At 54.0% G+C, this 25,718-nt stretch overlaps 10 protein-coding genes across 10 annotated transcripts; 5 read left to right on the top strand and 5 right to left on the bottom strand.

Annotated features, from left to right (window-relative positions):
• Nucleotides 1-685: 685 nt before the first annotated feature.
• Nucleotides 686-1,408, bottom strand: PG997_006657 (S-adenosyl-L-methionine-dependent methyltransferase; the record flags this gene model as incomplete). Its single annotated transcript, XM_066810972.1, has 1 exon — nucleotides 686-1,408. The coding sequence occupies one exon, from the start codon at nucleotides 1,406-1,408 to the stop codon at nucleotides 686-688; it is 723 nt and encodes a 240-aa protein (XP_066669895.1).
• A 2,473-nt stretch (nucleotides 1,409-3,881) lies between these two features.
• On the bottom strand, nucleotides 3,882-4,660 carry PG997_006656 (uncharacterized protein; the record flags this gene model as incomplete). Its single annotated transcript, XM_066810971.1, has 2 exons — nucleotides 3,882-4,391; nucleotides 4,421-4,660. 2 exons carry the CDS (start codon nucleotides 4,658-4,660, stop codon nucleotides 3,882-3,884), a joined length of 750 nt encoding a protein of 249 aa, XP_066669894.1.
• A 498-nt stretch (nucleotides 4,661-5,158) lies between these two features.
• Nucleotides 5,159-5,491, bottom strand: PG997_006655 (uncharacterized protein; the record flags this gene model as incomplete). Its single annotated transcript, XM_066810970.1, has 1 exon — nucleotides 5,159-5,491. The coding sequence occupies one exon, from the start codon at nucleotides 5,489-5,491 to the stop codon at nucleotides 5,159-5,161; it is 333 nt and encodes a 110-aa protein (XP_066669893.1).
• Nucleotides 5,492-5,903: 412 nt separating this feature from the next.
• On the top strand, nucleotides 5,904-6,454 carry PG997_006654 (uncharacterized protein; the record flags this gene model as incomplete). The annotated part of the gene is made up of 2 exons (XM_066810969.1): nucleotides 5,904-6,119; nucleotides 6,167-6,454. 2 exons carry the CDS (start codon nucleotides 5,904-5,906, stop codon nucleotides 6,452-6,454), a joined length of 504 nt encoding a protein of 167 aa, XP_066669892.1.
• Nucleotides 6,455-6,824: 370 nt separating this feature from the next.
• On the top strand, nucleotides 6,825-8,522 carry PG997_006653 (uncharacterized protein; the record flags this gene model as incomplete). Its single annotated transcript, XM_066810968.1, has 1 exon — nucleotides 6,825-8,522. One exon carries the CDS (start codon nucleotides 6,825-6,827, stop codon nucleotides 8,520-8,522), a length of 1,698 nt encoding a protein of 565 aa, XP_066669891.1.
• Nucleotides 8,523-9,060: 538 nt separating this feature from the next.
• PG997_006652 (uncharacterized protein) lies at nucleotides 9,061-9,689 on the top strand (the record flags this gene model as incomplete). The annotated part of the gene is made up of 2 exons (XM_066810967.1): nucleotides 9,061-9,561; nucleotides 9,639-9,689. 2 exons carry the CDS (start codon nucleotides 9,061-9,063, stop codon nucleotides 9,687-9,689), a joined length of 552 nt encoding a protein of 183 aa, XP_066669890.1.
• A 2,220-nt stretch (nucleotides 9,690-11,909) lies between these two features.
• PG997_006651 (uncharacterized protein) lies at nucleotides 11,910-14,399 on the top strand (the record flags this gene model as incomplete). Its single annotated transcript, XM_066810966.1, has 6 exons — nucleotides 11,910-11,912; nucleotides 12,065-12,200; nucleotides 12,260-12,333; nucleotides 12,401-13,407; nucleotides 13,891-13,921; nucleotides 14,190-14,399. 6 exons carry the CDS (start codon nucleotides 11,910-11,912, stop codon nucleotides 14,397-14,399), a joined length of 1,461 nt encoding a protein of 486 aa, XP_066669889.1.
• A 175-nt stretch (nucleotides 14,400-14,574) lies between these two features.
• On the bottom strand, nucleotides 14,575-15,965 carry PG997_006650 (uncharacterized protein; the record flags this gene model as incomplete). The annotated part of the gene is made up of 2 exons (XM_066810965.1): nucleotides 14,575-14,984; nucleotides 15,005-15,965. 2 exons carry the CDS (start codon nucleotides 15,963-15,965, stop codon nucleotides 14,575-14,577), a joined length of 1,371 nt encoding a protein of 456 aa, XP_066669888.1.
• Nucleotides 15,966-18,776: 2,811 nt separating this feature from the next.
• PG997_006649 (uncharacterized protein) lies at nucleotides 18,777-19,700 on the top strand (the record flags this gene model as incomplete). The annotated part of the gene is made up of 1 exon (XM_066810964.1): nucleotides 18,777-19,700. One exon carries the CDS (start codon nucleotides 18,777-18,779, stop codon nucleotides 19,698-19,700), a length of 924 nt encoding a protein of 307 aa, XP_066669887.1.
• A 716-nt stretch (nucleotides 19,701-20,416) lies between these two features.
• PG997_006648 (OPT family small oligopeptide transporter) lies at nucleotides 20,417-23,147 on the bottom strand (the record flags this gene model as incomplete). Its single annotated transcript, XM_066810963.1, is given in 6 exon segments — nucleotides 20,417-20,485; nucleotides 20,563-21,030; nucleotides 21,101-21,271; nucleotides 21,306-21,497; nucleotides 21,599-22,087; nucleotides 22,107-23,147. 6 exon segments carry the CDS (start codon nucleotides 23,145-23,147, stop codon nucleotides 20,417-20,419), a joined length of 2,430 nt encoding a protein of 809 aa, XP_066669886.1.
• Between the last annotated feature and the right edge of the window lie 2,571 nt (nucleotides 23,148-25,718).

Raw genomic sequence — 25,718 nt, 5'->3', positions numbered from 1 at the left:
GGAACACTGAAGTCGACTCATCTTCTCCCCCCTGTTATTACCAATGCTACTAAGATAATCTCCTTCAAATATTGTTAGGAATAACATGAACGATCTCAGGACTTATATGGGCTCCCTGGTACATGAACTTTGAGCTTGGGATTCCTGAGGACGACTTATCCTCAGAATACATATCACGAGATATTTTACGTGATACTTCATTCATGCTTACTTGTTTCGATGAATGACTGAACAGGATCTGCGTAACTTAGCTTTTGGAGAAAATCTTTGACGTGACATTTTCCCACTATGCACTATCCATGATATACTCATGTAAGGTGTGATTGCCAACCTAGAGCATAATGAATCCATACATTGACTTGTCTTTTCAAGCTTTGACGGCCCATATATTAATCAACCTTATGTCAGTCTGGTCTCGGGGATGTTCCTAAGAATGATCTTGGTTTACTTGTACCTGGAACACCGTGGCGGTTATACAGTGGCAAAAGTAACGTTAGCCATAAAACTAAGTAGATGTATTATCGGTAGTGACAGATGGTAGGTTCTAGCAAGCGTGTATCATCAACAGTGCGTGCAATAATTCACGATTTTCACTCAGCACCATGAAATATGTCGGGACCTCCCGGGATCCAGCCCCATCAACCCGAAGTCTGGACTCATTTTCACTCTCGTTCATGGGAATTCCTCAAGCCCTTACCCGCAGCAGTGGCTGGCCCGCCGGCAGCACAGCAGGACTCGACTGCATCTTGTGCCCGCTCCCTTTCTGGCCAGCCTGGCTCAACTTCTCCAGGACAATCAGCAAGGCATGGTCGCCCCGCGCCTGCACGTAGTCAATAATATCGGCGCTGACGACCCGGACCAAGCCCTCGGCCTCGAGCGCCTCAATCTCGCGCTTAAAGCCGCCCGACTCCCAGATGGCGTCGATGATGGTCGCGACGACGACCCCGTCCGTCTTGACGATCCGGACGAACTCGCGTAGGGCGGGCGACGGGCCGACGTGGCCGTGCGTGAAGGTGCCCGCGCACGTCACGATGTCGTAGCGCTCGTCCGCGATGTCGACGGGCCGGGTCAGGTCGCCCACGAACAGCTTCTGGTACACGCCCGTCTTGCCGGCTTCCGCCAGCATCGCGGGGGACAGGTCCAGGCCGTCGATGGAGCTGGCGCCGCCGCGGGCCAGCACCTCGGCCACCAGCCCCGTCCCGCACCCGGCGTCCAGGATCGAGCCCTGGGCGCTCGAGTCGAAGTTGAGCGCGGCTTGGGCCGTCAGGGTCGGGGCGATGTAGACGTCGGCGGGCAGGTCGGCGTTGTAGCTCGCGGCCCATTCCTTGTATAGGGCCTTGTTGTCGGTGCCGTTGTGGCTGGCGCGGGCCTGTGCAAGGCGCGAACCTTCACCGGTGCGTGTCGACATTATGTTAGTTGAGAAGTGTGTGGATTGCTAGTTGGTATGTTGCTGGGGGAAGCTGTGCTGGAAACCGGATGATGGCTTTGCTAGGGGTGTATCTGTATTTTCATCAACTACGAGATCTCATTTTAGGTCAGTCGAGAATGCACAGGATATTTATACGGCTCTTGCGATTTCTTCACATGGAAATCGTCGTCCTTATGTGAAGACATAGTCGAGGCTTGGAAAGCAAACGACGCGGCCCCTTTTGGCTTGTTCCTATCCACACAGTGACAAGGATTCCAAAGATTCCCTGGCGTCTGGCGTCGCTAATGGTCAATTCATTTGTGCGAAATCAACGCCATGCTGAAAAGCGCCATGCAGTAAGCCGTAACGTCGTGATGGACTCCACACTCGCCCGTGGGGAAGATAAGCAATTGCTGGCTTGGCGGTTACGACAAGTACAAGAGGGGATGTACACAGCTGCAGTGTTTCCTTGTCGGAGTAGGCCCGTCCATTTACACGTCGGAGTCCTCGCTGTCTACCGAGGAAGCGGTTTGCGCGCACGCCATCCTCTCAACAAACGTCTCTGGTCCAATTATGTCTCATAGTAGCAGGGCAATTAATACCCCCAGCCTAAGTACTGAGAGGGACATAGGGTATTCTCGGCGCTGAAACGTCCGAGGTGGCTCGTCTCACCATCTGCTGTGTAACTTCTGCCTGCTACTCTAGCCGGATCTGCGAAGCCAATTACCACTGCCGTGGGTAGTACGACGTTGAATTGGGCATAACCGAGGAAGGCTGGATCTGGCTATGCGGTATCTTTCTCACCCGGTAGCCTCAAGATCTGCTGTCTTGGTCGGGATGAGACAGGCGAGTGTCGATCCAAACGGGCTCAGCAGCCGGTGGGCGGCAAGGGATAGTTGGTCTCTACAGTACCCCTGTCGGCTCCCTCCAGGCCAATGAGCTATTTGTGAAATCTCGTACGCGTCGAGATTGTTGGGACGAGGGCGGACGGAGGAAGTCGGTCGATGGCACCCCCACGCCCCCTCTCCTTCGCCGTTCCGGAACCCCACTTCTGACCGGTTTGGTTTATAATTACCGTCGATAATCGCCATGCCGTCTCCACTCACATCGGAATCCCTTTGCATATTCCGACTCGAACTATTGCTGCCGGGAAGAGGAGTCGGTAGGTACCGTCCCAAGGGCCATGGCCGTCTAGCGTGCCCCTGCCCCTACCCCTACCCCCTGTCACGCTCGCTTACAACTCGCTTAGCAACCAATGTATGGACGTCATCGCATCATGGTTTCCAAGCGCGCGACCCTCTGGATTTATTCGGCGTTGTTCGCGCATTACCCGACAATAATACAATGGCGTGTTCCCAGGGCGTCATCAGGTGATGATCCTTTCCATACTACATGTGTCCTCGGTCTATCTAATCCCCTTTCCCCCTTTTTTACTCATACGTGGATTAGATGATTGGGAAATGTTCCTGGTCACCTTACCCTCGGTAGCCTCGATCCGATCCCCCATGAGCCGAACAGCCGGCTCCAGAGCGTGGTCTGTTCCCCGTAGTTGATACCCATTTCCCGTCATCGCGTGCGGCGGTGTAGGTCGTGTTCTCGCCCGTATCCTGTCCTGATAACGCCGTGCAATTCCTCCTCGTAAATCATGATACCCTTGGCGGTAACCTTGTATCTACTCTATCAAAACGATATACCTCCTATCTGTGCCCTCGGGGCACGACTCCACCCTAGCACATGCCGAAGCGGCTCCTATGGCACCTACTTCCCTGACGACTCGAAGGAATTCGTCCATTTCGCTGACATTCGAACCCTCAGACAAGTCGTCTCCATTTTCATCACTGAAAAAGAAGGACCCTATCCGAACAAACCGCCCTACCGAAGCTCCGACGCGCTGAAGTACCAAGCCAGCGACCATTGGAGGTGCTTCCAGATCTCCGTTAGTTTGCACAATGAAACCGGTTGAGGTGCCACGGCCAACTGGTAGTAGGTAAACGGAAAAGTCGGCCTCATTGCGACGATGGTATTCACAATCCAGGTTAATCGTAAAAACGTATTGACTGGCTTCTAGAGTTGTTATAGCATCCCCTGAAATGGATGTGGGTAGAAGTTCGTCAGCGGAATGGCCCTAGCGGGTGCAAAGACAAAACCATGTACCAGCGCGGAACATGCCAGCGTCAATTCGCCGCTTGATACAGCACCGAATACGTCAGAGCCTGTCGATTCTCGCCGTTAGCACCATGGATTTTTCAAGACAAATCGCACACATCTTAAGCCAAGATGCAAATATTTCTATTGCGATGCAGTACATTTTCAATCCCCATTAGGACCCGACATGGAAACGAAAAACGCATAAAGGCTGCTTACCGGAGGGTATTGTCCATACATCCCGTACACTGATGAATAACTCTTCCTCACTTGTTCCGTTGAGGGCTAAGCAATTAGGAAACACTTTACCGTCCACAGAAGCCCATGACTATGTAGGAGCCCTCCAGCTTGGTCTAGTAGGGCCACTTGGGTCTCCACGATGATGTGGTTGTGCCTTCCACGTCAGCTGGTTAACAAGGGTTCTTCGCCACATGCCCGCAAGGTATTGGTCTTTGGTCAACTCAGAGTGTCGTCTGGCTACACCAGCCAATGCAGGTAGGCGGTCAGAGCTAACAGTCAGCTGGGCAGGGGCATATAATTGTACAATCTCATTCCAGTCCCATTCTTCGTGTTCCGGACAGACCAGCTTGCTTCTGTAGAGGGGGCCATCAAAGCCGTCAGGCAGATGACTGGAAAAAGCGGCGGAGCGGCACTCCCATAGAGCTCCATGCTCCCCAAAGTGAATTGTACGAGGTGCCAACAACCTCTCCTGAAAGGCCCAGGCCCGATGCGACAAGTTTGAGAGAGATGCCTCCTGCAGAAGCGTTATATCAGAAAACACTCGCCAATACGATTCCTCGCTGGATGTAATGGGGATCTTGAGACTCCTATGTAATCCCTTGACTTAAGAAAAAAGCCCTGATTTACGTCCGTGGCGGAGGATGCGGCAATATTGACGTAAGACCCGCCATAGATTGATCGCATCCGGCCAGATTCGCGAAGCCTGTCACTGTAATCATGTTGGCGTTGGATGATACAGAGTGCATCGATCCATATATAGTCGAGACCAAGTTTCCTCGTTATGAAAACTGCATCTTGCAAAGTTTTTGGCAGGTCTGAGAAGCATATTCCTTTTCGAAACGAAGTGACCGATTCCAGTGTCAACATTGTGAAGTCTGCTTGGCCCCAGCAGTAGCTTAGAGTAGCGTATCTGGGTAGAGCTGCGAATGAATTTGTCTCAACAACTCTGATGGAGTTATCTCCCACTGAGACAAGTCGGCTTGGCCATTCAACGATCTTAGCCCGTTGGCATTCATGGTGGGACGCGTTGCATCGGTTCATCCACATCGATACTGTGTCGAACAGGCCGGCATTTTCTGTGTTTTGGGAATCTGATACGCTTGTCAATAAGTAGTCAGGGCATTCCGAGTATTTGCAAAAACGAAAGTCCTGGTATCTTACAGGATTGTGCCGCAACGCAGGTCTGGCAAAGAATCAAACAATCAGCTAACCATACCACACCCTTCTCTTGCTTCCTGCAGAGGTACTCCAGGCAGAGGAGACTTTTGTTTCTGACATTTAATTGCGATGTTCCTTTGATACCCAGCCGCAAAAGCCGTGTTTCAATCTTTCGAAAGAGCCGAGCATTTTCAGGTCCAAGTCGATCTAAGATGAATGAACAGAGCTTGCATCCCGCTCCGCTTGCCACTGCAAGGTCCAGAGTATTGATTTGCCAAGGGTTGATGAGGTCTGATCAGAATTACGAGGCCACTCTGCGAGGCCATGTCGACACACGGTGCAGAAGCCTTCTGCTAGAGCGACATGAGACGCTAGATGTCGTATCTGGTTCCCATATTCGTCCCAGTCTAGCCAATCGTCGAGGACTTGGTCGATAACGTCCCTGCCTTCTATACGTGGATCAGATGTACGATAGGCCTCGTACCAAACCTCCAGTGCATCAGCATCTGGGGTGGCAGGACCAGGAGGTCTGCTTTCCATGTTGACAAAAACAGCTGCGATGTTGCCGGATTCCGAATGGAACGGTGCGCTTGCTGCTATCAAAATAGAGCGAGCCTTGCTCAAGATGACTGAGCACAGTCATATCCAAAGCCAGCGCGTTGAGAGCGACATGTAAATAAGCAATTGGGGCCTCTCGCTGTCATACTTGACTAGCCAATAAGAACCCCCATCCTGCATGAAGCTGGACAGCATGTGAGTAAGCAGCAATCCAAAACAGACTAGCGCGGCTTCGATGGCTTACCAGGCGGACCTCGACATTTGAATCCAGCAAATGACCCGAATCCATCCCTTTTGATCACTAACTCTCGGCTAAGGGTTCGGTCCTCCTCGTCCCAAGAACTCGATCCCTCCGACAAACCCCCTTGAAACTTGACCTAGCCTCGGGACGAGAATGTCCCCCGTAACGACCGCGCAGATCGTGCAAGCGCCGGCCCCAGACCCCGCACCCATCCACCCCCACACCGTCTTCCTAGCCGGCACCACCACCGCGGCCAACGACGGGAGCGGCGACTGGCGCGACGCCCTGTGCACCGCCCTGTCCGCGCACCCCATCACGTTCTACAACCCGCTGCGGTCCGACTGGGACGCCAGCTGGCGCAACGACGCGGTCTGCGCCCCCTTCCGCGAGCAGACGCAGTGGGGCTGGACCGCCAGACGCGCGCCGACCTCGTCGTCGTCTACCTGAGCCCGCACACCGACGCGCCCGTCAGCCTGCTGGAGCTGGGTCTCGTGGCTGGACTTGCGGCTGCTGCAGCGATGACGGCGGCTAACGGAGATCAGGAGGACGGAAAGAAGAAGACGAAGAAGCAGGTGCTCGTCTGTGCGCATGAGGGGTACAAGAAAAGGGGTAACGTGCAGTTGCTGTGTCAAAAGTTCGGCATAGAGATGGTGGATACGACAGCGGACTTCCCTTCGGCCATATTGCGCATGCTGGATTTGTGAGCATCGGAGACAGCCCTTAACTGAGCTTCATACCAAGATTCACGACGTTATTGCTTTCAAGCAAGTCAAGCAGCATGGCATCCGGCTTGAACCTGACTTTGGGACCGGCTTCGAGTAACACTTGTCGTCAAAACAACCTAGTGCTAGCGCAACACGAAATGGCGATGGTGATTTGACTTACCCTGAAACACTCCCCGGGGCAGTGCGTAAGCACAAGCATGCCTAATCCAATATCCACTCTATGCCCACTGCATTCAAGAGACACCCAGTTTCCTCTTATAAGACACAGCCGTCTTCGCCCTCTCTCACTTGAACCAAAACACAATATTTCACCATCGCCAACTAGATTGACCAAACTGCTGCAACCGCCATGGCAGACAATTGCGCGGCGCCCTTCCTGCACCGCCTGCCGATGGAGGTTTTGTACCTCGTTCTTGCGCAGTTCTGTGAGCATTGCCGCTGGGAGGATGGCCTATGTGCACCTCTCACCCTTTCCGGTCGCGACAGCCATTGGATGGACGAGGAACGGTACATTGCCGACACGCAGGACCTGCAGTCCCTGTGTTTGGTCTCGAGCGCCTTGCGCGGGCCCGCCCAATCTGTTTTGCACCATATGTGCATGGGTGGCTTCGGCCCCGATTACCGGTACGCCCTCCGATACACGCAACTCTTTCGCTTCGTCGGGTCCGTTGCTGCGAATAATACCCCGCCTCGCCTAGTCCGCCAGGTGAAGGCGCTTTCGTTGGGCCATGGCCATCTCCAGAAGATGCCCAAGGTCTGGCGCAGGAGCTTGGTCACGCCTGAGGCAGCCGACCTGCGAGCTTTCATGGCGTCCGAATCCGACGAAACCAACGAAATCGCCAAGGTCGACTTCATTGCGAAGCTGATCACCACGTTTCCATCCCTGACTCATCTCAGCCTGGGCGAATGCGCCGACGATTCGAGCGACCGTGTTCCCTCTTGCCTCGCGCAAGTCAAGGAACTGCCGCTTACGAGCATTCATGTGTGCGCCAATCCCGGCACGGGGTCCAATAGGTCCGCGGGGCCACACGGCCTTGAGGAGCTGACTGCGGCAGTCATCGCCCGCTCCAAAGGTTTGCGGATGCTGGCGGTTGATTGCTGTATCGACACCGCCCCCATATTCGGATCGCTGCAACCGCGGTCATCCCTTGCCCAGCTTCGAGTCCTCCGCCTCACGACCGCCTGGCTCGATGAAGAGGAGCTGAGACAGATCATTACCGCTTGCCCCATTCTTTGTCGACTCGTGTACTCGGAAAACGGTCATGGTCCCCCAAAGGGGCGGCCAGAGAAAACCCTACTCGAGCCGATTGGGGCCGTACGAGCCCTAGCTTCTTGCCGGCACACCCTTCGGTCCCTTGACCTCCAGCTGGCGACGACGAAGAGAAACGACGACATGACAGACATCAATAACAGCAGACTGGCGGCTTCTTTCGCCGGCTTTACCGCCCTGCAAGATCTAACCGTGCAGTGGTGCACCGTCCGCGGCCCCATCTCCAACGAAGAGCGTGACGACGACGAGGGGGAATGGCAGCAGCTGCTCGTTCGAGCCGTGCCCGACAGCATTCGGTCTCTTTCCATCATCGGCTGCGCGGCCGAAATGCGCCCCGAGCGATTCGCGCGCGCCCTCGAGAGCCTCGCCGCCGCCAAGGCCCACCAAGACCGGTTCCCACACCTCGCGCACGTGGGCTGCGACGTCGACGCCATGATGGACAGCCGCAACCGCCCCGACTACGAGACCCACGACGACGACGACGTTCCGGGGCACGAAGCTCCGCGTTCGGCCTATTGGGGGTATGACAAGGCCAAGGACCAGGAGATCGTGTTCGGGCTGTTCGATCCGGGGAATGGTATCCGGGAGGCGCTGAGCGCCGCGGGGGTGCGCGGGGTGGAGTACAGCATGGCGTGGCGGACGGGGTTCCGGTCGCGCGCGTGGAACCGGGCGGAGCGCAGGTTGAGAGAGATTGACATCTGCAGGGCAGGTATGCACGATTTCGGGCCGCGAAATGTCGTGCCTGATTCGGACCAGTCGGACTGGAGTGACCTCTAGATAGAACGTCAGTCAATGGGTATGATGAAACTACGGAGGCTTGACAATCATGATGGCTTGGTCCTTCATTGAACCACTTCTATCAACTGCATATAATGCCGCGCAATGCCCAACCGGAAAAGAGGACTAAATCCGGGAGGTACGACGTCGTGTTCTCGATCACGGAGGAAGTACCTCACGGATACAAGCCAACGTGCTTTCCTTCACGTAAGAGGAAGAAAACATGTAGACCGTACCTACCTTTCTCCCTACTTGCCAACCTTTATTGGATTACCAATCGGTGCAGGGACATTCAAGGGAGGCACGATGCGAACCAAACGTTGGGTAGCGGTTGGTCCACGCGATAGGGATGTTCTTCGCACGAATTTGAAACCAAAGCAACCTCTCCCACTCAACCAACCCATCGACAGAGAAGATTTGCACAAAACCAAGAATCCCTCAAGTTCCAACCACTTAGCCACTTGACGATTGCGCATTTTTTTGGCAACCAGAGTATTGGCATTCAATGCAACGATCAGCAGCACCCACTCCAGACCAAATGACCGGCCTCTTACCCATCCCGGACCAAACGGCCGCTCCGCTACCCACCGAGGAGGAGATGAGCTCCCAGCTTGCCGGCTCCTGGCGAATCCGCTCCTTCGAACTGACGAACGACCCGAACTCGACCGAGCGTATTACGATAGTCAACCGACCCTGCGGCCGACAGCCCCTCGGGAGCCTCGTCCTGAACCAAGACCCTCCGTACCTGTGCTGCATGCTCACCTCGACGGAAGCCGCGCAGCCCATCCCGTCGGCCATCTACACCACTGCCTCGGATGAGGAGGTGCTGCGGGTGGCCCGGCCCCTCCTGTCGTGCATGGGGCGATACGAACTGTTGAGGCAAGAAGGCGGGCATGGATGGATGCTCAAGACCTCGGTGGACGTGGCCGTCGATCCGAATTGGATGGGTACCGATCAGATTCAGACGGTCGAATTGCGCGAGGAGTACGACGGCACCATGATCATGGTGCTCCGGCCAATCCAGCCTTTCCTATTCCGCGTGAGTTCGGCCTCTGGCAGGATCCCAATACTCAACCATTTCAATTGGGGATGTACTAATCGATGTGTGGTCATCAGAGCGGAGGTCTGTTTGTGGCAAGACTCGAGTGGGAGAAGATCACTACCTGAGCTTTATTCGTCAGCTCTACTGGCTCAATTATTAGACTTTGCTTTGTTCTCGTGGGGAGAAACATCGTAACTGCGATATACGTTTTGGGGGCCTTACTCCTTATCAGCCTTTTGTTTCTGCAACTTGGTCGTCGTCCCGTTGAAGAGAAGCGGAAGGGGGATCCAAGATATGTACTTATCAAACGTCTTGGCGCATCCACCGACAGGTAGTTGCTTGTAGCGAAATCAGACAACTCTTTATCAATTGGTGTCCACCCTTGAACATATTGATGTGCTGCCCTGGCAGTTCTGCCTGTGCTACTCAACTTCTCCGTCGAGCTTCTACCTGGTATCGCATTGGGCCATCCTAATTTCTACGAGAAGCTGCCGGCCCGGCCTCACTCTTTACTCGGGTATTGCAGTGGGATATAAGTTGTAAATCTCGAGAAATCCCCATTGATGAATATTCCGTTTCGCAACTGCTTTGGTGCTTTCAGAGGACTCCCTGCCCGCATTCACTATTCACTTGAGAAGAACCGTGGCAACAAGTTTGATCGCCACCATTCTTCCGCATACTCTTCGGCTTCTCAGTCGACGCCTTGACCGTGTTTGGACCGGTGAACGTTCTTTTATGGCCTGTGAGTAAGCGAGGTGGGATTTCGCCTAGACTTTCGTCCCTTGTCTGATTCCTGTCGTTTCGTAGTCTCTAATTCGTCCGAAGTGCGAGACGGTATTCGCCAACCAACAAAATAAGGGGTAAAGAACAGCAACGGGTCCCATTGAATGGCGCATTCTCCGAATTTCCTAATTGCCAGTGGCGGTTCGGTCGGAAACATGTTCTGGTGAGGGACTGTTCCGCCCCTGTTCCATAAAGGGTCCGTGTGTGCAGTAGCAAAGTAGTATTCTTCCCGCCTTTGGGGTAGTGGTCTACTTCCTTTGGAGCATCACATGCAGCAGCGCGGGGCAATAGATAGCTAGATGTGACGCTGATTAAGTATGTCAACACCATTTGCCAACAGGTCGACATGCATGTTAGAGACGGATCTTGAGCTTTTGATAGCTCATGTGATTGTTGTTTCCCCCGGGCACTCCATGCTGTTTTCTCATTTATTTGTCTTCTTTTCGTTTTCTTTTCTTTTCGTCTTTTTCTTTTCAGATCTTTCCACGAGCGCGCTGGGCCAAGCAGAGTGAAACATGCCAGAAGCTTCTTGCCCATAATCGATTTAGTCGATACTCTAGTCCTGTACTCTTTGAGGACTAGCACGCAACGTGGCGTTGAGTTCAATGGTGAAACGGTTTCAGTATATAGTAAGGTCCCCGGGATGCTCACACCACCACGGCCCCGGGGTTCGCAAAAAAGAACGGTCTAGAATGGCGGTAGCCGAAAATGGCCAACGGCGCGGTTGCTTGTTGCCCCTCGACCTGTCTAGCGAGTTCCGATGGTTGATCTGATGATGTTCCAGACCTCCATGGCGCAGTGCATGGCACCACCACTTTGGACGACGCGCATCCTCGTGGCCACCTCGCATAGATTAGCAAGCAACCAACAGGGAAATATTTAGAATGCTTACCACGGCGATCCATATCAGCAAGTTTCTAGGTTTAATTGTGGTATTGGCGGTCTAACACTCTTGTATTAGCTATACCTCCCTCCGGCCAGGAGTGAAATTCTTATCGCGGAGCACTATAGGCCAACTCCGACCACGTCACGCTTCGAGATCCACGAACGCGTAAGTAATTGCAATCCCATGTGCTGCAAAGACACCGAGAAACGCCAAGATCCCTGTGGTGGAAGATTGCCGTCACAAGATCGAGTGTAGCCGCGCTTGCCGTGCTGGGCGCCAAGGAGCCTTAGATGGACAGATCGGTTGGTCCAATATTTATCAGATTGTTTATCGGCATGGATCAGACCGCCGCCGGAACTGTATAAAGGAAACCCGCACCACTGTAGTGGTACGCGTGCCAGGCCTACTTAACAGCGCAAATGTTGCGTCCCCCCTACTTATTACCCCTCAAAGATCCCATCATCCGATATGATTCTCAGCGTCTTCTGGCTGTGGGCTACCGTCGCTGCTCCGATTATTCTTTTTCTCTGCCGGATCGTGTACAATGTGTTTTTCCATCCCTTGCGGAAGTTCCCGGGGCCGGTCATGGCCGGGGCGACGGGGCTCTGGAGAGCATACAAGGAGGTTATACTGAAACAAAATTTGGCTCAGGGGCTACTTGAGCTACATAAACAATATGGTAAGAGCAATCACCGATCATATCATATCACTGCATAATAACACGTGGACGCAGGTGACATCATCCGAGTATCGCCGAATGAAGTAAGCTATTCGCATGCTACATGCACACTACTTACTCTGCCATCAAAGTCCGTGGCTAACACACCACAGCTACATTTCGGGAACCCAACCGCATTCCACGAGATATACAACATGACCAAACGATGGGACAAGGACGATGAGCTATACAACGTGACCGGCTTCAAGTCTGGCTCGTTTGTGTATCGAAAATACGCCCAGGCCAAAGGTCAGTAGCTGAACAACCCCCTTTTTCGTAAATACCAGCTGACTCATCAAGCGGAACAGAACGAAGAGAGGTCCTCATGCCGATGTTTTCCAAGAAAGCCATCCATAACATCGAGGGACTAGTATGGGAGAATGTGAGCATCGACCAACTCTTCGGCAGCCATCTGCTTCCCACAGCTCACTAATCGGGAAGAAAATTAGGCAACCAAGCTCGCGTCTGCCATTGCCAATGTGAATAGGACGCGACAATCCATCGATCTTCTCTACGCGTTTCGCTCCTTCACCCTCGACACCATCATGTCCTTCACCTTCGGCAACAACATTGGCGCCCTGAACGCGCCCCATTTCAGGGACCTCCTGATCCTCGGCATGGACGCCACCCTACCCGCCCTCCCCATGCTCAAGAACTTCAGCTGGATCCGCAAGCTCACCTACGCCTTCCCGCCCACGCTGGTCATGAAGCTGCTGCCCAACGCGGACGTGATCGCCCCGCGGGTGTACCAGGTCCGCGACATCATCCACCGGCAGCTGCAGGCGGTCCTGAACGCGCCCGAGAAGCTCGAGGACGCGCAGCACCAGACCATCTTCCACCGCATGCTCGACGCCAACGCGTGGCGCACCAAGGTCCTGCCCGACCTCACCGAGCTGCACGACGAGGGCTTCACGCTCGTCTTTGCCGGGTCCAACACCGTCGCTGACACCCTGGTCATGGGCCATTGGCACCTGCTCCAACAGCCCGAGCTGCTCGCCGCCCTGCGGGAGGAGCTACTCACCGTCTGGCCGTTCCTAGGCACGAGGCCGAGCCTCGCGGACCTCGAAGCCCTGCCCCTCCTGACCGCAACCATAAAAGAGTCGCTCCGCTTCATCCCCTCAGGCGTGTCCCTAACGCGCGTCGTGCCGGCCCAAGGCGCCGTCCTATGCGGGCAGCACATCCCCGGCGGCGCCGCGGTGGGCATGGGGATCCTGCACGTGCACCAGTCCGAATCCATCTTCGAAGACGCGCTAGCCTTCAAGCCGGCGCGGTGGCTGGCCGGCGAGCACAAGCCGCACAACCTGGAGCACTGGCTCGTGCCATTCAGCCGGGGCCCGCGCGCGTGCTTCGGCGTCAACCTGTCCATGTGCGAGCTCTACATCGCGTACGCGACCATGCTGCGCCGGTTCGACATGAGCCTGGACGGGACCACGGCCGAGGACATGCAGTGGCGGGAGTGCATAGCGGCGGCCTACCCGAGGAGGCATCTGCATGCTTGGTGTCGCCCGGTCGAGAGCTGAGTGTTTCTAATAGAGGGCTTAGAAGCCCGTGTCGTTTTATTTAGCGTTAATACACCATCCAGCCACAAATTTTCATGACTCGCACATACGTAATGATCCTGTATTTAACGAAAGGTACGTAAATGACCTTGGTTTCAAGATAAGTGCCAAGATGTATCAAATCGCTACTGGATAAACGGCCTAATGTCAGAGCGAATTCGGACAAGGAAAACATATCAAGCTACAGCAAGACATAGGAGAACTTCATGAGACATCGTGATGCCCCACTGTAACAAGAATTGTATAACATTGCCAACTCAAGGGGCTGAGGGTGATAAGAGTTCAACGAGGAATCTGTTTGTGTTCAGGGAGTTCGTATCTGCCACCTATTTACGATATCTTGAGCTAATTCGCTCAACCTCTCCTGCCGATCGCTGCAGGCGACTACGCGGCGGCGCCTGGTCAAACTTTGTAAGTTGAAAGGAGGTATCTTATTACAAGTAGGAAAGGGGGTTGGAGCACCGAAACCAAACTTTAGAGAGGTGCGTGCAGCCATGCAAAGTAATTTTACACGAACAGATGTGGCGCAAGTCTTGCGTTTCGTATCCTGCCGTCCGCATATCCTTGTGGAGCAGGCAGTCATACAAGCTCGTCAGCCGTACGCCCGATGTTGACAAAAACAATTGTTCGACCGGACTTGGAAGAATACAAGCGAATACTCACATGATCCCTTGGGCAGATCAAGCTCATGAAATTCATCGAGAAGAGCATCGTTAAGAAGGCCCTCGAGCTGTTCCAGGATATTGCCGAGGACAAAGAGCAGTTCGGAAAGTTCTACAGCGCCTTCGCCAAGACCCTCAACCTCAGTATTCACAAGGACTCCCAGAACAGCCAGATCCAATGGCCTCTCGGAGCTACATCCAGCGGGGCCGTGGCGCTCGAGGGATAGACGATCGGGACGTTAATATCGTCATTTTATCTGCTACTGAGGTTGAGTCTACTTCGGTGCCGACGGTATGGTTGGCAATTGTCCACGGTCCTGCATATACCAAACCCGTCTGTTAGTAGAGGCCTCTGGGCGCATATGGACTACAGGATGGTTCAAAAAAATGGAACAAGCTTGGTTATAGACCAACCTCACTGGTAGGCTTGGTGTCGAGGTCGCCTTTGAGCTCAATGTTTCCGTCGGGCCCCTTGAGGGCCCGTCTCAGTTCCAGTGGCATCTGCCATGACGTGTCAAAGTCCCTGCCAGCCAAGGCATCCCAGTAAGGTCCATTGCCCTCGCCGTCCGCTTGTGGAAAATACTTCAGACGCAGCGGTGCTCTACTGTTCTTCCCGATTCTGACGGTCAAGCTGCGCAGCTTGGGCATGCCATGCACGGCGCCGTCGGCAAAGGACTGCAGGAGCGCCGAGTAGGGCGGCTCCGGATGGAATCGAAACCAGATTCCTGGTACATCGCCGTCCTGCTTGTCCCACTCGAACTCGGGCGCGTAGTCCGACGTGTCCGAGTCGTCCGAATCAAAGCGGCGGGTTCCTCTTCTTCCGCGCCGGAACTATAATAGTCGTCATTTTCGATGCCCGCCTCGGGATCCCCCGACATCATCCATTGGCCTCCCGGCGTGGTTCTCGCGCATTCGATATACAAGTGTTCGAGGGAAGGACAGTGGAGTTCGGCGAGACTCGCGTGTTTACCGAGCGCGACGGGGGACAGGATCCAGTGATCTTCCAGACGCAGTGTGCGGATCGTGGGCAGTTGGCAGATGCGCCGCACGGCCAGGCTGAGGTCATCTGCGTCTTCGGCGTCCTCGCCAAAGCTTCCCGGGTCGAAATACTCGTTCCCAGGGTCCTGGTCCGACAGCCTGATCTCGACGGTGGCGAGCGTTTGCGGCAAGTCGGCCTGTTGCAGGACGTGCGCCAGGGCCGACCGGATCTCGCGGCGTTCCGAGGCGAGGCGTCTCCCGGGAAGAAAGAGCCGCCAGTCGAGTCTCTCGAGTCGGACCAGTGCGGACAAAAGGGTGGAGAGCACGCTGGGATGGAAGTCATAGTTGCTGGCCACGTCGAACTCGGACATACAGGCCACCTTGGGCAGGGGCGGGGCGTCGGGCGTGAACTGGACGTAGCGGTAGCTGTCTCGCAAGTCCCAGATGGGCGGGCCGAACTGGTTGTGCAGCTGGTCCAGCTCGCCGCTGGCAACCAGCTCCTGGATCAGGGCGCGGTTGAGCGACCGTGTCGTCACTGTCAATTTGATGCCGCCGCCCGGGCTGCGGGGCTCCCAGGTCGCTAGGCTTCGGAAGAAGGCCGCAGTGGCGTGCGTGAAGACGGCGTTGTTGGCGGCCGTCTCGGCGTTGCTTTGCATCTTCTTGAGCCGCTTGACGCTGGTTCGGGGCAGCAAGACGTCAAAGTGGATCTCCTTGATACGGGCCTGCTTGCCAGGGTCAGAGAATGCAGCATCAAACCAAGCCAAACCTTCGTCGGTGCTCTGGACGCAGATGGAGGAATCGGTCGGACCCTCCATGTTGAGTGTGGTGTGGTGGTGGTATGACACAGTGGCAATCAGAGCCAGGCGTTTGGAGCGGTTTAGTTTGGAAGCGACGCTCTCATAAGTATTGAAGTACTGATTGTTGGATTGACCCCGCGCAGAAGCCAGCGATGGGTTGACCCCATATACCTGTGCATTCTAGAGGCAATGGTCGAGATGAATTACTGCGTTATCACATCCTGAGAGTAAAACAACATCAAGGCTATAGTTGCGATACCGCAAGCGAGCGAAAACTTCAGTGGCCGCCATGGTCTTGAAGCAAACAAGATTGCACGCAAGAAAACCTAAAGTTGCGAGTCAGATTCATGTTGCTTTTTTGTTTGCACCAGGGACGCCACCCTGCCACAGTGCCATTCTGCAGTCGGCCTACGCTGCCCTCAAGATTTGGAAGGCGGGAACCATCAAGCAGATTCTACCTCGAACCACGAATATTGCGTTGCCAAATATGATAGAGGAAATACACACAGGATAGCACACTAGAATGTTAAACCTCAATCAAGTAGGCAATGCTCATGATCAGCTTACACCTGCGATTCAATTGAGTTCAGCCTTGGTTTTGGGTATCCGTGAGGCTCAAGTCAAGGGCTGCTTCAGTGGCTTTTTAGCGAGGGTGCTGGGAAATTAGCACGCTGATCGAACCCCAGGGGGCCCCAACACCCGAAACACAGAAGGTCACACAACCAACTTCCATAAATTCAACAACTCCCCCAGCTTGTGTCTGGTCGCACTTCCTCCCCTCCTCCTCCATCTACCCTACATCTGCCCTACATCTGCCCTACATCTATCGACTGTTGGTTTCCCAATCACCCACCCACTTTACAGTTATTCTTGCATTCCCATTTTCAGACTACAATCATGGAGCCAACCATAAAGTCCCCTTCTCCTTCTGCATCTGCGAAGCGCGTCAACTCTGACAAGGACCACCATGGCAGCAAGAAGACGCGTCGCACCTTCGACAACGACAGGTAACGTTGATACTCATCACATACCTCCCACTCCCCCATCTCGATACCTGGCCGGTATTTATTGTTCCCGCGGTTCTACGGGTTAGTGAACCATATTGTGTTACTTTTATTGTGTCTTACAGTGGGCCAAGGGCTTGAGTGATATCCTACCTTTACCGGCTGGTGTCGTTCATACCTGGACGTCCATTTATTGAGTTATTCTGTGGGTTGCTGTCTTCTCTCTGCCGCTGTCCTCACGGTCCCGGCAGAGCGTTGCGGCAATGCGAGTCTCCCATTTGAACGCAAAGCACTCTTCATACCGCGCCCTCGGCGGACCATGAAGAGGGCTATGCACTAGGAACGATCATATCGTCATATCCATGTTGCCTTGGTAGGCCCTCTGTGTCCTGTCCTCGTTGCGCTGGTGAATGCGAAGATCAATCGAAGCGTTCGGCCCCGAAGAGGACAATGCCCATGTCGCTATCCTTTTCGGGGCTGGCAAATGAGCCTTGACGTACTCGACCTGGCAGGATGGTGTAAACCGGAGCCTGTCCAGTCTTGAGAGGATCATATATATATCCGATGTACCCGGCCTGGCACAATCACGTCACTCGTCGTTGGTCAGGCTGAGGCATCAAAAAGAAAGTTGTGCTTTGACGTGGACTCAAAATCGACGCGGCAGAGGCCGCGGCGGTCTTGAGAGCCATGCTCATATGTGGTCAGCAAATTGTCTCGCATGTATGGATCAGGGGGGGACATCACGCGTTCTTGGAGAACGATCATGGCTCACCCTTGTCCTTATCTAATTGTTCCTAGGATGGCAAGTCTCCGATTCTCGCTCCAGCACCAAGATGGGGCCTGATCCTACTCGCGTGATGGGCCAGATGATGAGTGCCTCCGCCATATATTGTGTACGGACCCTCGTGGTTCAGAAATTGTTCTCAGAACTTCGTGATCGATCCAAATTGTGAGCGAGGTGGTCACGTGGCAAATCTCCATTTGCGCGGGATCGCCTTCGACAGCCAAGTCCTCCGAGCGACCCAACACGAGCATACATGTGTATGGCATCCCGTGCAATAGCTTTGCGCTGTTGTTAAGATGTCGCACACCTGCGATCTTTATGTTGCTGTCGATCGAGAGGCAACCTCGTCCCGCGCCGCGGCATGCGACAGCTGAGCAACCGGATCACGGAGACATCACCGATGCCTCAGGTTTTCGGTCGCGAAACTGGCGCATTTTGAGGCAAGGGACAGCAGCTAGCTTTTGGCAGTGGTTGCGTTAACTGCTGTCACTATCTATTCGCAACGGGCCTAGCATGTTCTCTGGGGAGAAAAGCTAGGCCGGCAAGCAGGCAACCGCGACGACAGAGGGCAAATGCCAGAGGGCTTTTGCCCTCTGTCGTCGCGGTTGCTTCGCTTCAACAGTAGCTGGACAGGGCTCATGTCCTGTCCACTTCTGTCTATTGTGGTCGGCTCGTGTACTCTAGGGTACGCGTAGTCTTGAAAATTGTTCCTAACTTTTATTGTGTCTATCTGTGGCAAGCAGAATATTGTTCCCGATCGGGTCTTACTCTTTTGAGAGTCCAAATCTTGTCCATCGACGTGACGGCTCGACTGCCGACCCCGAGGGTTCGCCACACGCTATCGCGAGTCTGCTTCGCGCAAGCAATTCTCCTCGGCGCGTGGCGGCCCCAAAGGGGAAGGCGGCCGAGTCGTCGACGGGCGTTGATCTGCAGTCTTGGAGACGACAGCAGCAACGGGAGCGCAACCCACAGCGCCGGCCGCTGTGTCTTGGGCCCTCCCATGTCCCAGCCCTCCGTTTACACCCCAGCATATGTGGGCTAATGAAGTACAGTGCAATTGGATCTGACCGATTCACGGATGCGGTCGTCAAGTGCGATGGGCAGACCTGGCCCATCCACCGCGTCATCGTCTGTCGCGAGTCAGAGTGGTTCGCCAAGGCGTTCTGCGGCAACTTCAAGGAGGCCACCACCCAAGAGATCGACATCCACGACATCGACCCGAGCGATGTGGAGAAGGTGCTCCGATACATCTATTACGATGGTGAGCTCTCTGGGTTGGATTCTGGGGGTTTGATCGGATTGCTAACACTCGCCCGTGCTCCAGAGGACCCAGCGGCCAACATCTCGCCCGAGGAGCCGACCTACGCGAGCCAACTGATCGCTCTCTACCGCCTGGCCGACTACTTCGCCATCGCCCTCCGCGACGAGGTCCTGGCCCGCCTGCAGCGCTACCTGACCACCGTCGCGCGCGACGTCCAGCACCGCTACCTGGCCAAAGTGACGGGCTTCAAGACGGACAAAAAGCGCATGCAGCTCTTCGAGCCGCGCGAGCTCGACAGCGTCCTGCGCGGCGCCGCCGACGCCTTCCGGTACGGCCTCGACAAGGACGACGCGCTCCAGCGCGCCTTCACCGCCTTTGTCAACGACACGTGCTACATCGCGCTCGCCGGCGCCCATTTCATCCGCCGCGTGGGCAAGGCCCCCGACTTCGCCGTCGCCATCCTGCAGGAGCGCCACCTGCACGGCGGCTGGCCGCCCACGGCGCGCTACGCGCCGGCGGAGTGCGAGGTGTGCCGCGAGGGGCGCGAGGCCATTTTTGGGGGCGCGGGGATCGGTACGCAAGGATCTGGACGCGGAATGCGGAGGTTTTGGGCCGGCAGCCGGTGCCAGGGGAAGTTGGATGAACACCGTAGGGAAGAGGCCAGAGCTAAGAAGATGGCGGCTGCCACTATGGCCGGGGGTTGAAGCTGCTCCTGCTGTCGCTGATGAGGGCGATGATGGTGGCGATTGAGGGGTTTTGGTGGGCGCGACAGTAGGAGTAGGGATGGGAAGGTGGGCCTTCACCTCGTGACAATTACTTGTTATGCACATACATGGGCATTTAGTTGTATATTCTGGACAGTCATCGACAGTAAACGCAACGCTCTTCCAATTTTCCGCTTTTCAAAGCTCTGCACGTGTGTTCTCAATTGATTGCCTTTGCCGTTCGCTCTCATGTTGGAGCACTGATCCCTGTCTCTTGGTCAAGTCCGATCGGGTACCCCATGCTCCCTCCACCTGGTCACTCTTTCAGGGGTGGTCCGAAGCAGATGCTCGGCTGGTTTCGGGAGAAACGATCGGTCGATTACGGCCGCCCTTTCGGCGCGTCTCATGGAACACCAGAAGCATAGCTGGACACGCACCAACTGCAGATGTACGTACTGCAATTTAACGCTTAATTTCATCCAGCCTACTTTGGTACAGTTGCTTCCAGGCAAGGCGGAACTGGAATCATCGCTCTCATCTGTGCCAACGCGATGTGCCTGCTACACTCCGGAACGTTTCATCGCGCGTCTCTTGGAGAGGTAAGGGGGTATATGATGCATCTTCATTGGAGCTACTACATTGGTCAAACTAACTCCAAACACCATCTTCATATCGAGACAGTGTCCGCCTAGTCCACCACATCTCCTGGACGAGTCCTACCAAGTTGCTGGGCCGAAGGTCTCACCTTCAGAAACGGTCTTCAGCCAGCCTGTATACGAGGCATCCTGTGTTTGGGTGGTCAGCTAAGATAATCACAAACAGGCTGTTTGACAGCAGAGCGTCAATAACAAATGCCACTTACCACGGTGTTATAGATGTCAACGTTGCCCCACCACTGCGGTATCTTCACATTCGGCAGCGTGATGGCGAAGAAGATGACTGCAGTCGATATCACTAACCCAGCATCAAGACCCGCGGCCGTGAGGTAGTTGTAGGTGCGCCACCAGCCGTTCCAGCGCTTTTTGATCCAGTAGTTGAAGATCAGGCCAAAGATGGCCCAGGTCGAGAACGACAAGGGGGTAGCGGGCGGCAGCCAGGACATGGCCCCTAGCATAATAGGGGCGTTGAAGTGATGCGCATGGGGGACGCGCAGTTTCCGTATCAAGACCCATAGCAGAACCGGCAATCCTGCGCCAATCAACCAGAACCAGTTGAACTTGGCATAGATCGATCCCGGCCCAAACATGCGCTGCGGTCCAATGACCCCCACACAATGGACGAGGAGAAGAAGGCTCGTCCGTTCGGACAGGTGAAATGGTCCTTTTGGTTGCTGGTTCGATGTTAACACAGTTTCGATAGAATACTAGAAAAGGTAATGGTCCAGCTTACTTGGCGCAAACGTCGGGAATGTTACCCAGGGTCCAATTCATCACGGCAATCTGAACGAAGGCGGCCCAGATGGTGGCCATGACTTGGCACCAGAACGTCACTTTCGGAGGAATCTTCATGTAGTGGGCCAACTTCAAATCTCCGCTGTAGGTCTGATGCGATTCAAACGTGAGCTCTTGTCCCTCGAGGTATACTGGATTAGTGAAAAGTACTGACCTGGGCCTGTCCGAGGGTAATTGTACTAAAGACCTTGAACATCATAACGCCGATTGGTCGTCCTGGGATCATAAATCCGGCCAGGAAAGGGGAAATGACGTTCAGTGACAAGTATATATTCGAGATACCCAGGATCATGCAAGTAGGTATGATGAATACCAAAGCAACGATAATCGACACAAAGAATGCCCACTGTTCGATATCAATGGTTAGCAGACATCTTTCCGTAATAAGCCCATGAGGGGTCATGTAAAGAAGCACATGTAAGCGAAGACACTGAGGGGGAAGCTCACCCATGGTAGCTGCGAGTTGTATCCAAGCACTGTACCAAGACCCATGGCAATGGACCCTAGAAATAGCATGAGGTACCACCAGTCGGGTGCTTCTTCATACTTCTTCATCAAACGCAAGTGGATATCGGGCTCCTGGTTGCGTGCTGCTTTGAAACGATACCAGATCTCCTTCCCATGGAACAGTCCTATGTGCACCAGAGCCGCGGTCAACGCTGCGAAGGACAAGCCGTAGTTCAGGGCGAACGCAGGCGGGAGGAATAGGGGCGAGTAATCCTTGTATTTGGCTATGTCAAAGGTGAAGCCGCTACCCAATATGCGACTGACATTGTAGGTTTGCTGGGTATTGTCGTACGTCTGACTTGTAACCATAGGCAGGTAGTCGGCGTAGATAGCGCCCGAGTATGTGATACCAATGGTTGTGAGGATGACGAAGAAGAAAAAGGCCAAACAGGGTGTTGATATGCGAGTGCGTGGGTGAAAGCAGGGGGTCTTGCAAGTATGCAGAGACGTACGTCCAGTCGAACGTGATAGGAATGAGGCTGAGTCCAGTAACACCGCCAAAGAGTTGGTTGAGCACCACGTTATCTGGTCGGATCCAAGTGACGAAGGCGAAGACAGACAGGCCTTGGAATAATACAGCGGGGATCCAATAATAGCAGAACATGCCAGCGACGACAATGAAGAAGTAGCGATAGCGGCTGATGTACCAGCCGTTGGTACTGACACCATCACTCTTGCTCTTGTCGTGCAAGGCATAAAACAATGCCGTGTTGGAGAATTGGTTGGGCCACATCATTGCCGAAGGCCAGACCAGGAAGCGCCGGAATATTCCTGAGAGGGCGATTCCGATAAGCTGGGAACTCAAGGTGAATAGGAGCGAGAAGCCCCACCCCAAGTTGATATCGTAGAACGGTTTGCCCTGGAGTGCCAGCAACGCGTCGGTACTGTACGCATAGCTAATGCAGACGTTAGACATCAGAACAATGACGACATGTTCCTTGATGTTGAAGGGGCCCGTGTTGAGAGTCCATCGGAGTCCGAATGTGTTGAAGACTCGGGTCGGCATCACCTTGGCCCATATACAGCCGACAGGGTAAACCAACAGGAGAATGACAAGGGCAGGGAAGCTGATGGCGGGACTCCGCATGCTCAGAAACATGTTAAGAGCACTGCCGAGGGTGACGAAGATGAAGCCGAGAATCCATGCACGGGCGGTGTTGGCGACCTCGCCTCCATCAGTGTTGCGTACAGCTGAACGAACTTCTTCGTAGGGTGAGTCTTCGGTGAACATGGCATCGGCTGCCAAGATGTCGTCGACGTTGCCATGTTCGATGGCTTTCTTAGCGGCATCCAGCTTTTCCGATGGCAGATTGGGATCGAATTGGTGGTCGTTAATGATCTTCTCCAAATCAGCTGCTGCCGCGGTGACGTGCAGACCGGGATCGCCTTTGGCATTCCCCGTGGAACTGTGGCCCGACTCATGGTCGGCAGGATGGATCTCGGTCGGAGAGGCAGCTGTGCCCTCCTCTTTGCTGAAAGGTAACCGCATGGCTACTTAATTCGAGATGGACCTGTCCTGTATCCTTTACTGCGTCTCGATGGTTTGGCTGCCGCCGGGAGAGGCGCTTGATGAGCACATGTGGAGATGCAAAAACGAATATGTAGCTCTCCATGAGATGGTCTGCAGGCCAGTAGCCATAGAGGCGACGCTCTGCAAGACAGACAGACAGACAGGCGATTGAACGCGGCACAGCAGGAGTCGCTTATCATTTTGTCACTTATTCCCGGGACAGCACTACCCCGAAATCTTGGCTCCACAATCAGCGACAGGGTCCGGGGGCCATGATAGCGACGAGTTTTGCGAGCCCTTGGCCGTTCGTGGAAGGTGACAAGAGGCACCTCGTTCATTGGCGGGGTCGTTGCCATGCTCGCTGGGAAGGTTTTATCGGCCATGACCGGCCAGAACAATCCGATCTTCTGTTCGCTGCTACCAAGCATTATCAGCCAGACATGAATTATCATTGGCGAAAGCTTCGTCCGGACGGGTAGCCGTCTTGGCAATCTTGCAGGGGGGAAGGAAGCCCCGCTTCGTACGACTGCTGATCCGAGAGCTCGATAAGCACTTTCCGAAGAGACTGGGCTTTGCCATGGCCATACAAGGTCGTGATTCTGAAAGAGGGCCGTCGTTGATGGGTAGTCAACATGGACTTGCTAGTCGTTCCTAACATGTTTCAACCTACGGAGCAGTCGTTAACGGACTGATTGCATGTGCGGCCTGGTGTAGCTGATGATTGAACTCTGGGGGAAAGCTATGTTTGCCACCACTGCTACTTTGCATGCCTTTCGGTTCGGTTACTTATCTAATCCAGCCCAAGCCTTCGCATCCACTAGTTGGTTTATCAGCGCTATTCCTGCATACCCCAGGGCTCTGCAGTCCCACAGAATTGGCCGTGGAATCCAAGAGGACGTCGTGGTTCTTTTGTTTCCTTTCCTTGCTGTTTATGTATTGCAAGTTGATGAGACTGATCACCATGGGCCGATGTTCTCTCATGTGTCTCTACCGAGCCCTCGCTGTATCAGTGAGTTCCGAAACTATCTCTTCCAAACCAGTTCTCATTAGATTAGTTATTATTGTGCATGCACTTCGGTAATCTGCCTCAGGTGTTAGTGGAAGACCTGTCCCGTCCGAACTTGGGCCCAACAAACTCTTGTCATTTCCAGGCCCCCGGCAATCGAAAGAGTTAGTGGTGCGGCATCAATGCTTCATACAAGGCATGCAATCAGGGGAGATCTATGCAATATCATACCATTCGTCCCTTTCGCACCTCCATGCGATCAGGTTGGCGCCTTGGAAACCTCCGGACACGACCTCGGAGTGCTTTCTCCTACTCAAAGCATGGGAAGCCTCCCTCGGCTACCCACGGAAATATCGGCTCTGACGATGATGGAAGCCATCGTCTTTTATGCATTCCACCTGTCACAACTTCCATATCGATTTATGCTGCCTATCAGCTTAATCGTGACGCAGGCTAGCAGATGTTTTACATACGTTTCTCGAGCCTGGCGAGCCGAAGCCTATAATGGCCCTGAAAGCAGCCGTAGCCTCACCATGACTTCGAGAATATACCAAGCAGAAACCATCTTCACTGGTGTATAGTGGTAGACGAAAACGACTTCGAAGTAACATTCTTCGCATACCTGGTATTTCATGTTGGAATCAAGGAATACGCAGTCACACTTTTCGGGTTAAGCCCCCTTTCATAGTACCATTCAAATGACAAATATCCCACTGAATTACATGCAATGGCTGTATGTATACAATGACCGATTGAGGCTTCTAGTGACACTTCTACCAACGGCAGCATTGTGCCCTGTATATATCGGCTCATATTCGCTGATCATACCGGAGTATTCGCTTTCACTTAGCCTCCACTCGCACACATACAACGTATGAGGAACACACAGCACACAGACGATCACTAGGAACTCTTCTACATATCAAAACATGGAACTCTCGACCAGCACCATGGCTCCGTGCGGCAGTATCCCATCAAAAGCTCTAGTAAGAAACACGAGTCCAAGAGCAGGAGTTCTTCTTCAACACAAACCCCTTGCCACTCAATCCTAACAAAATCTCCTCTACCTATAAGCTGGTCAAGTTAAGAATGGTTTCTTGCTACACTGCTGCGTGCAGGTAAACAGTTCCAGGCTGAGAAGGGAGGACAGATGAAAGCAAAAAGGGGCAGGCAGCATTAACAGTAGTCACTTGCAAAAACACAATTAGAAATTGAGAAAGGCGTGCGTTGCTATAGAGCTCGCCCCAGATCTTTTGTATACATGTGGCAAGATATGTAATCTCGCGCTGGTTGAAATTTTCTGTGTACAGGCGATATTTATACTTAAAACTAGTACTGAGTGGATAAGCAACGTTGACTATGTAACATTCGTGGAATAGGGGCTTCAGGTCCCTACGGATCCTGAGGAGGTGGCCTTGGACACAGTGATTATCCACATCCTGCCGGAGGTCTAGTCAATGGCTATTATGCCTCATGTAGCTGGTGTTTCCTGATGGCTCATGAGCTGTTTTGGTTTATTCTCACGGCTTTTACCAAGTCACCCC

This window comes from Apiospora hydei (genome assembly GCF_038363865.1).
Source record: "Apiospora hydei strain CBS 114990 chromosome Unknown utg000005l_segment0_segment0, whole genome shotgun sequence".
Lineage (NCBI taxonomy): Eukaryota > Fungi > Ascomycota > Sordariomycetes > Amphisphaeriales > Apiosporaceae > Apiospora > Apiospora hydei.
This window is presented reverse-complemented; position numbering and strand designations above follow the sequence as displayed.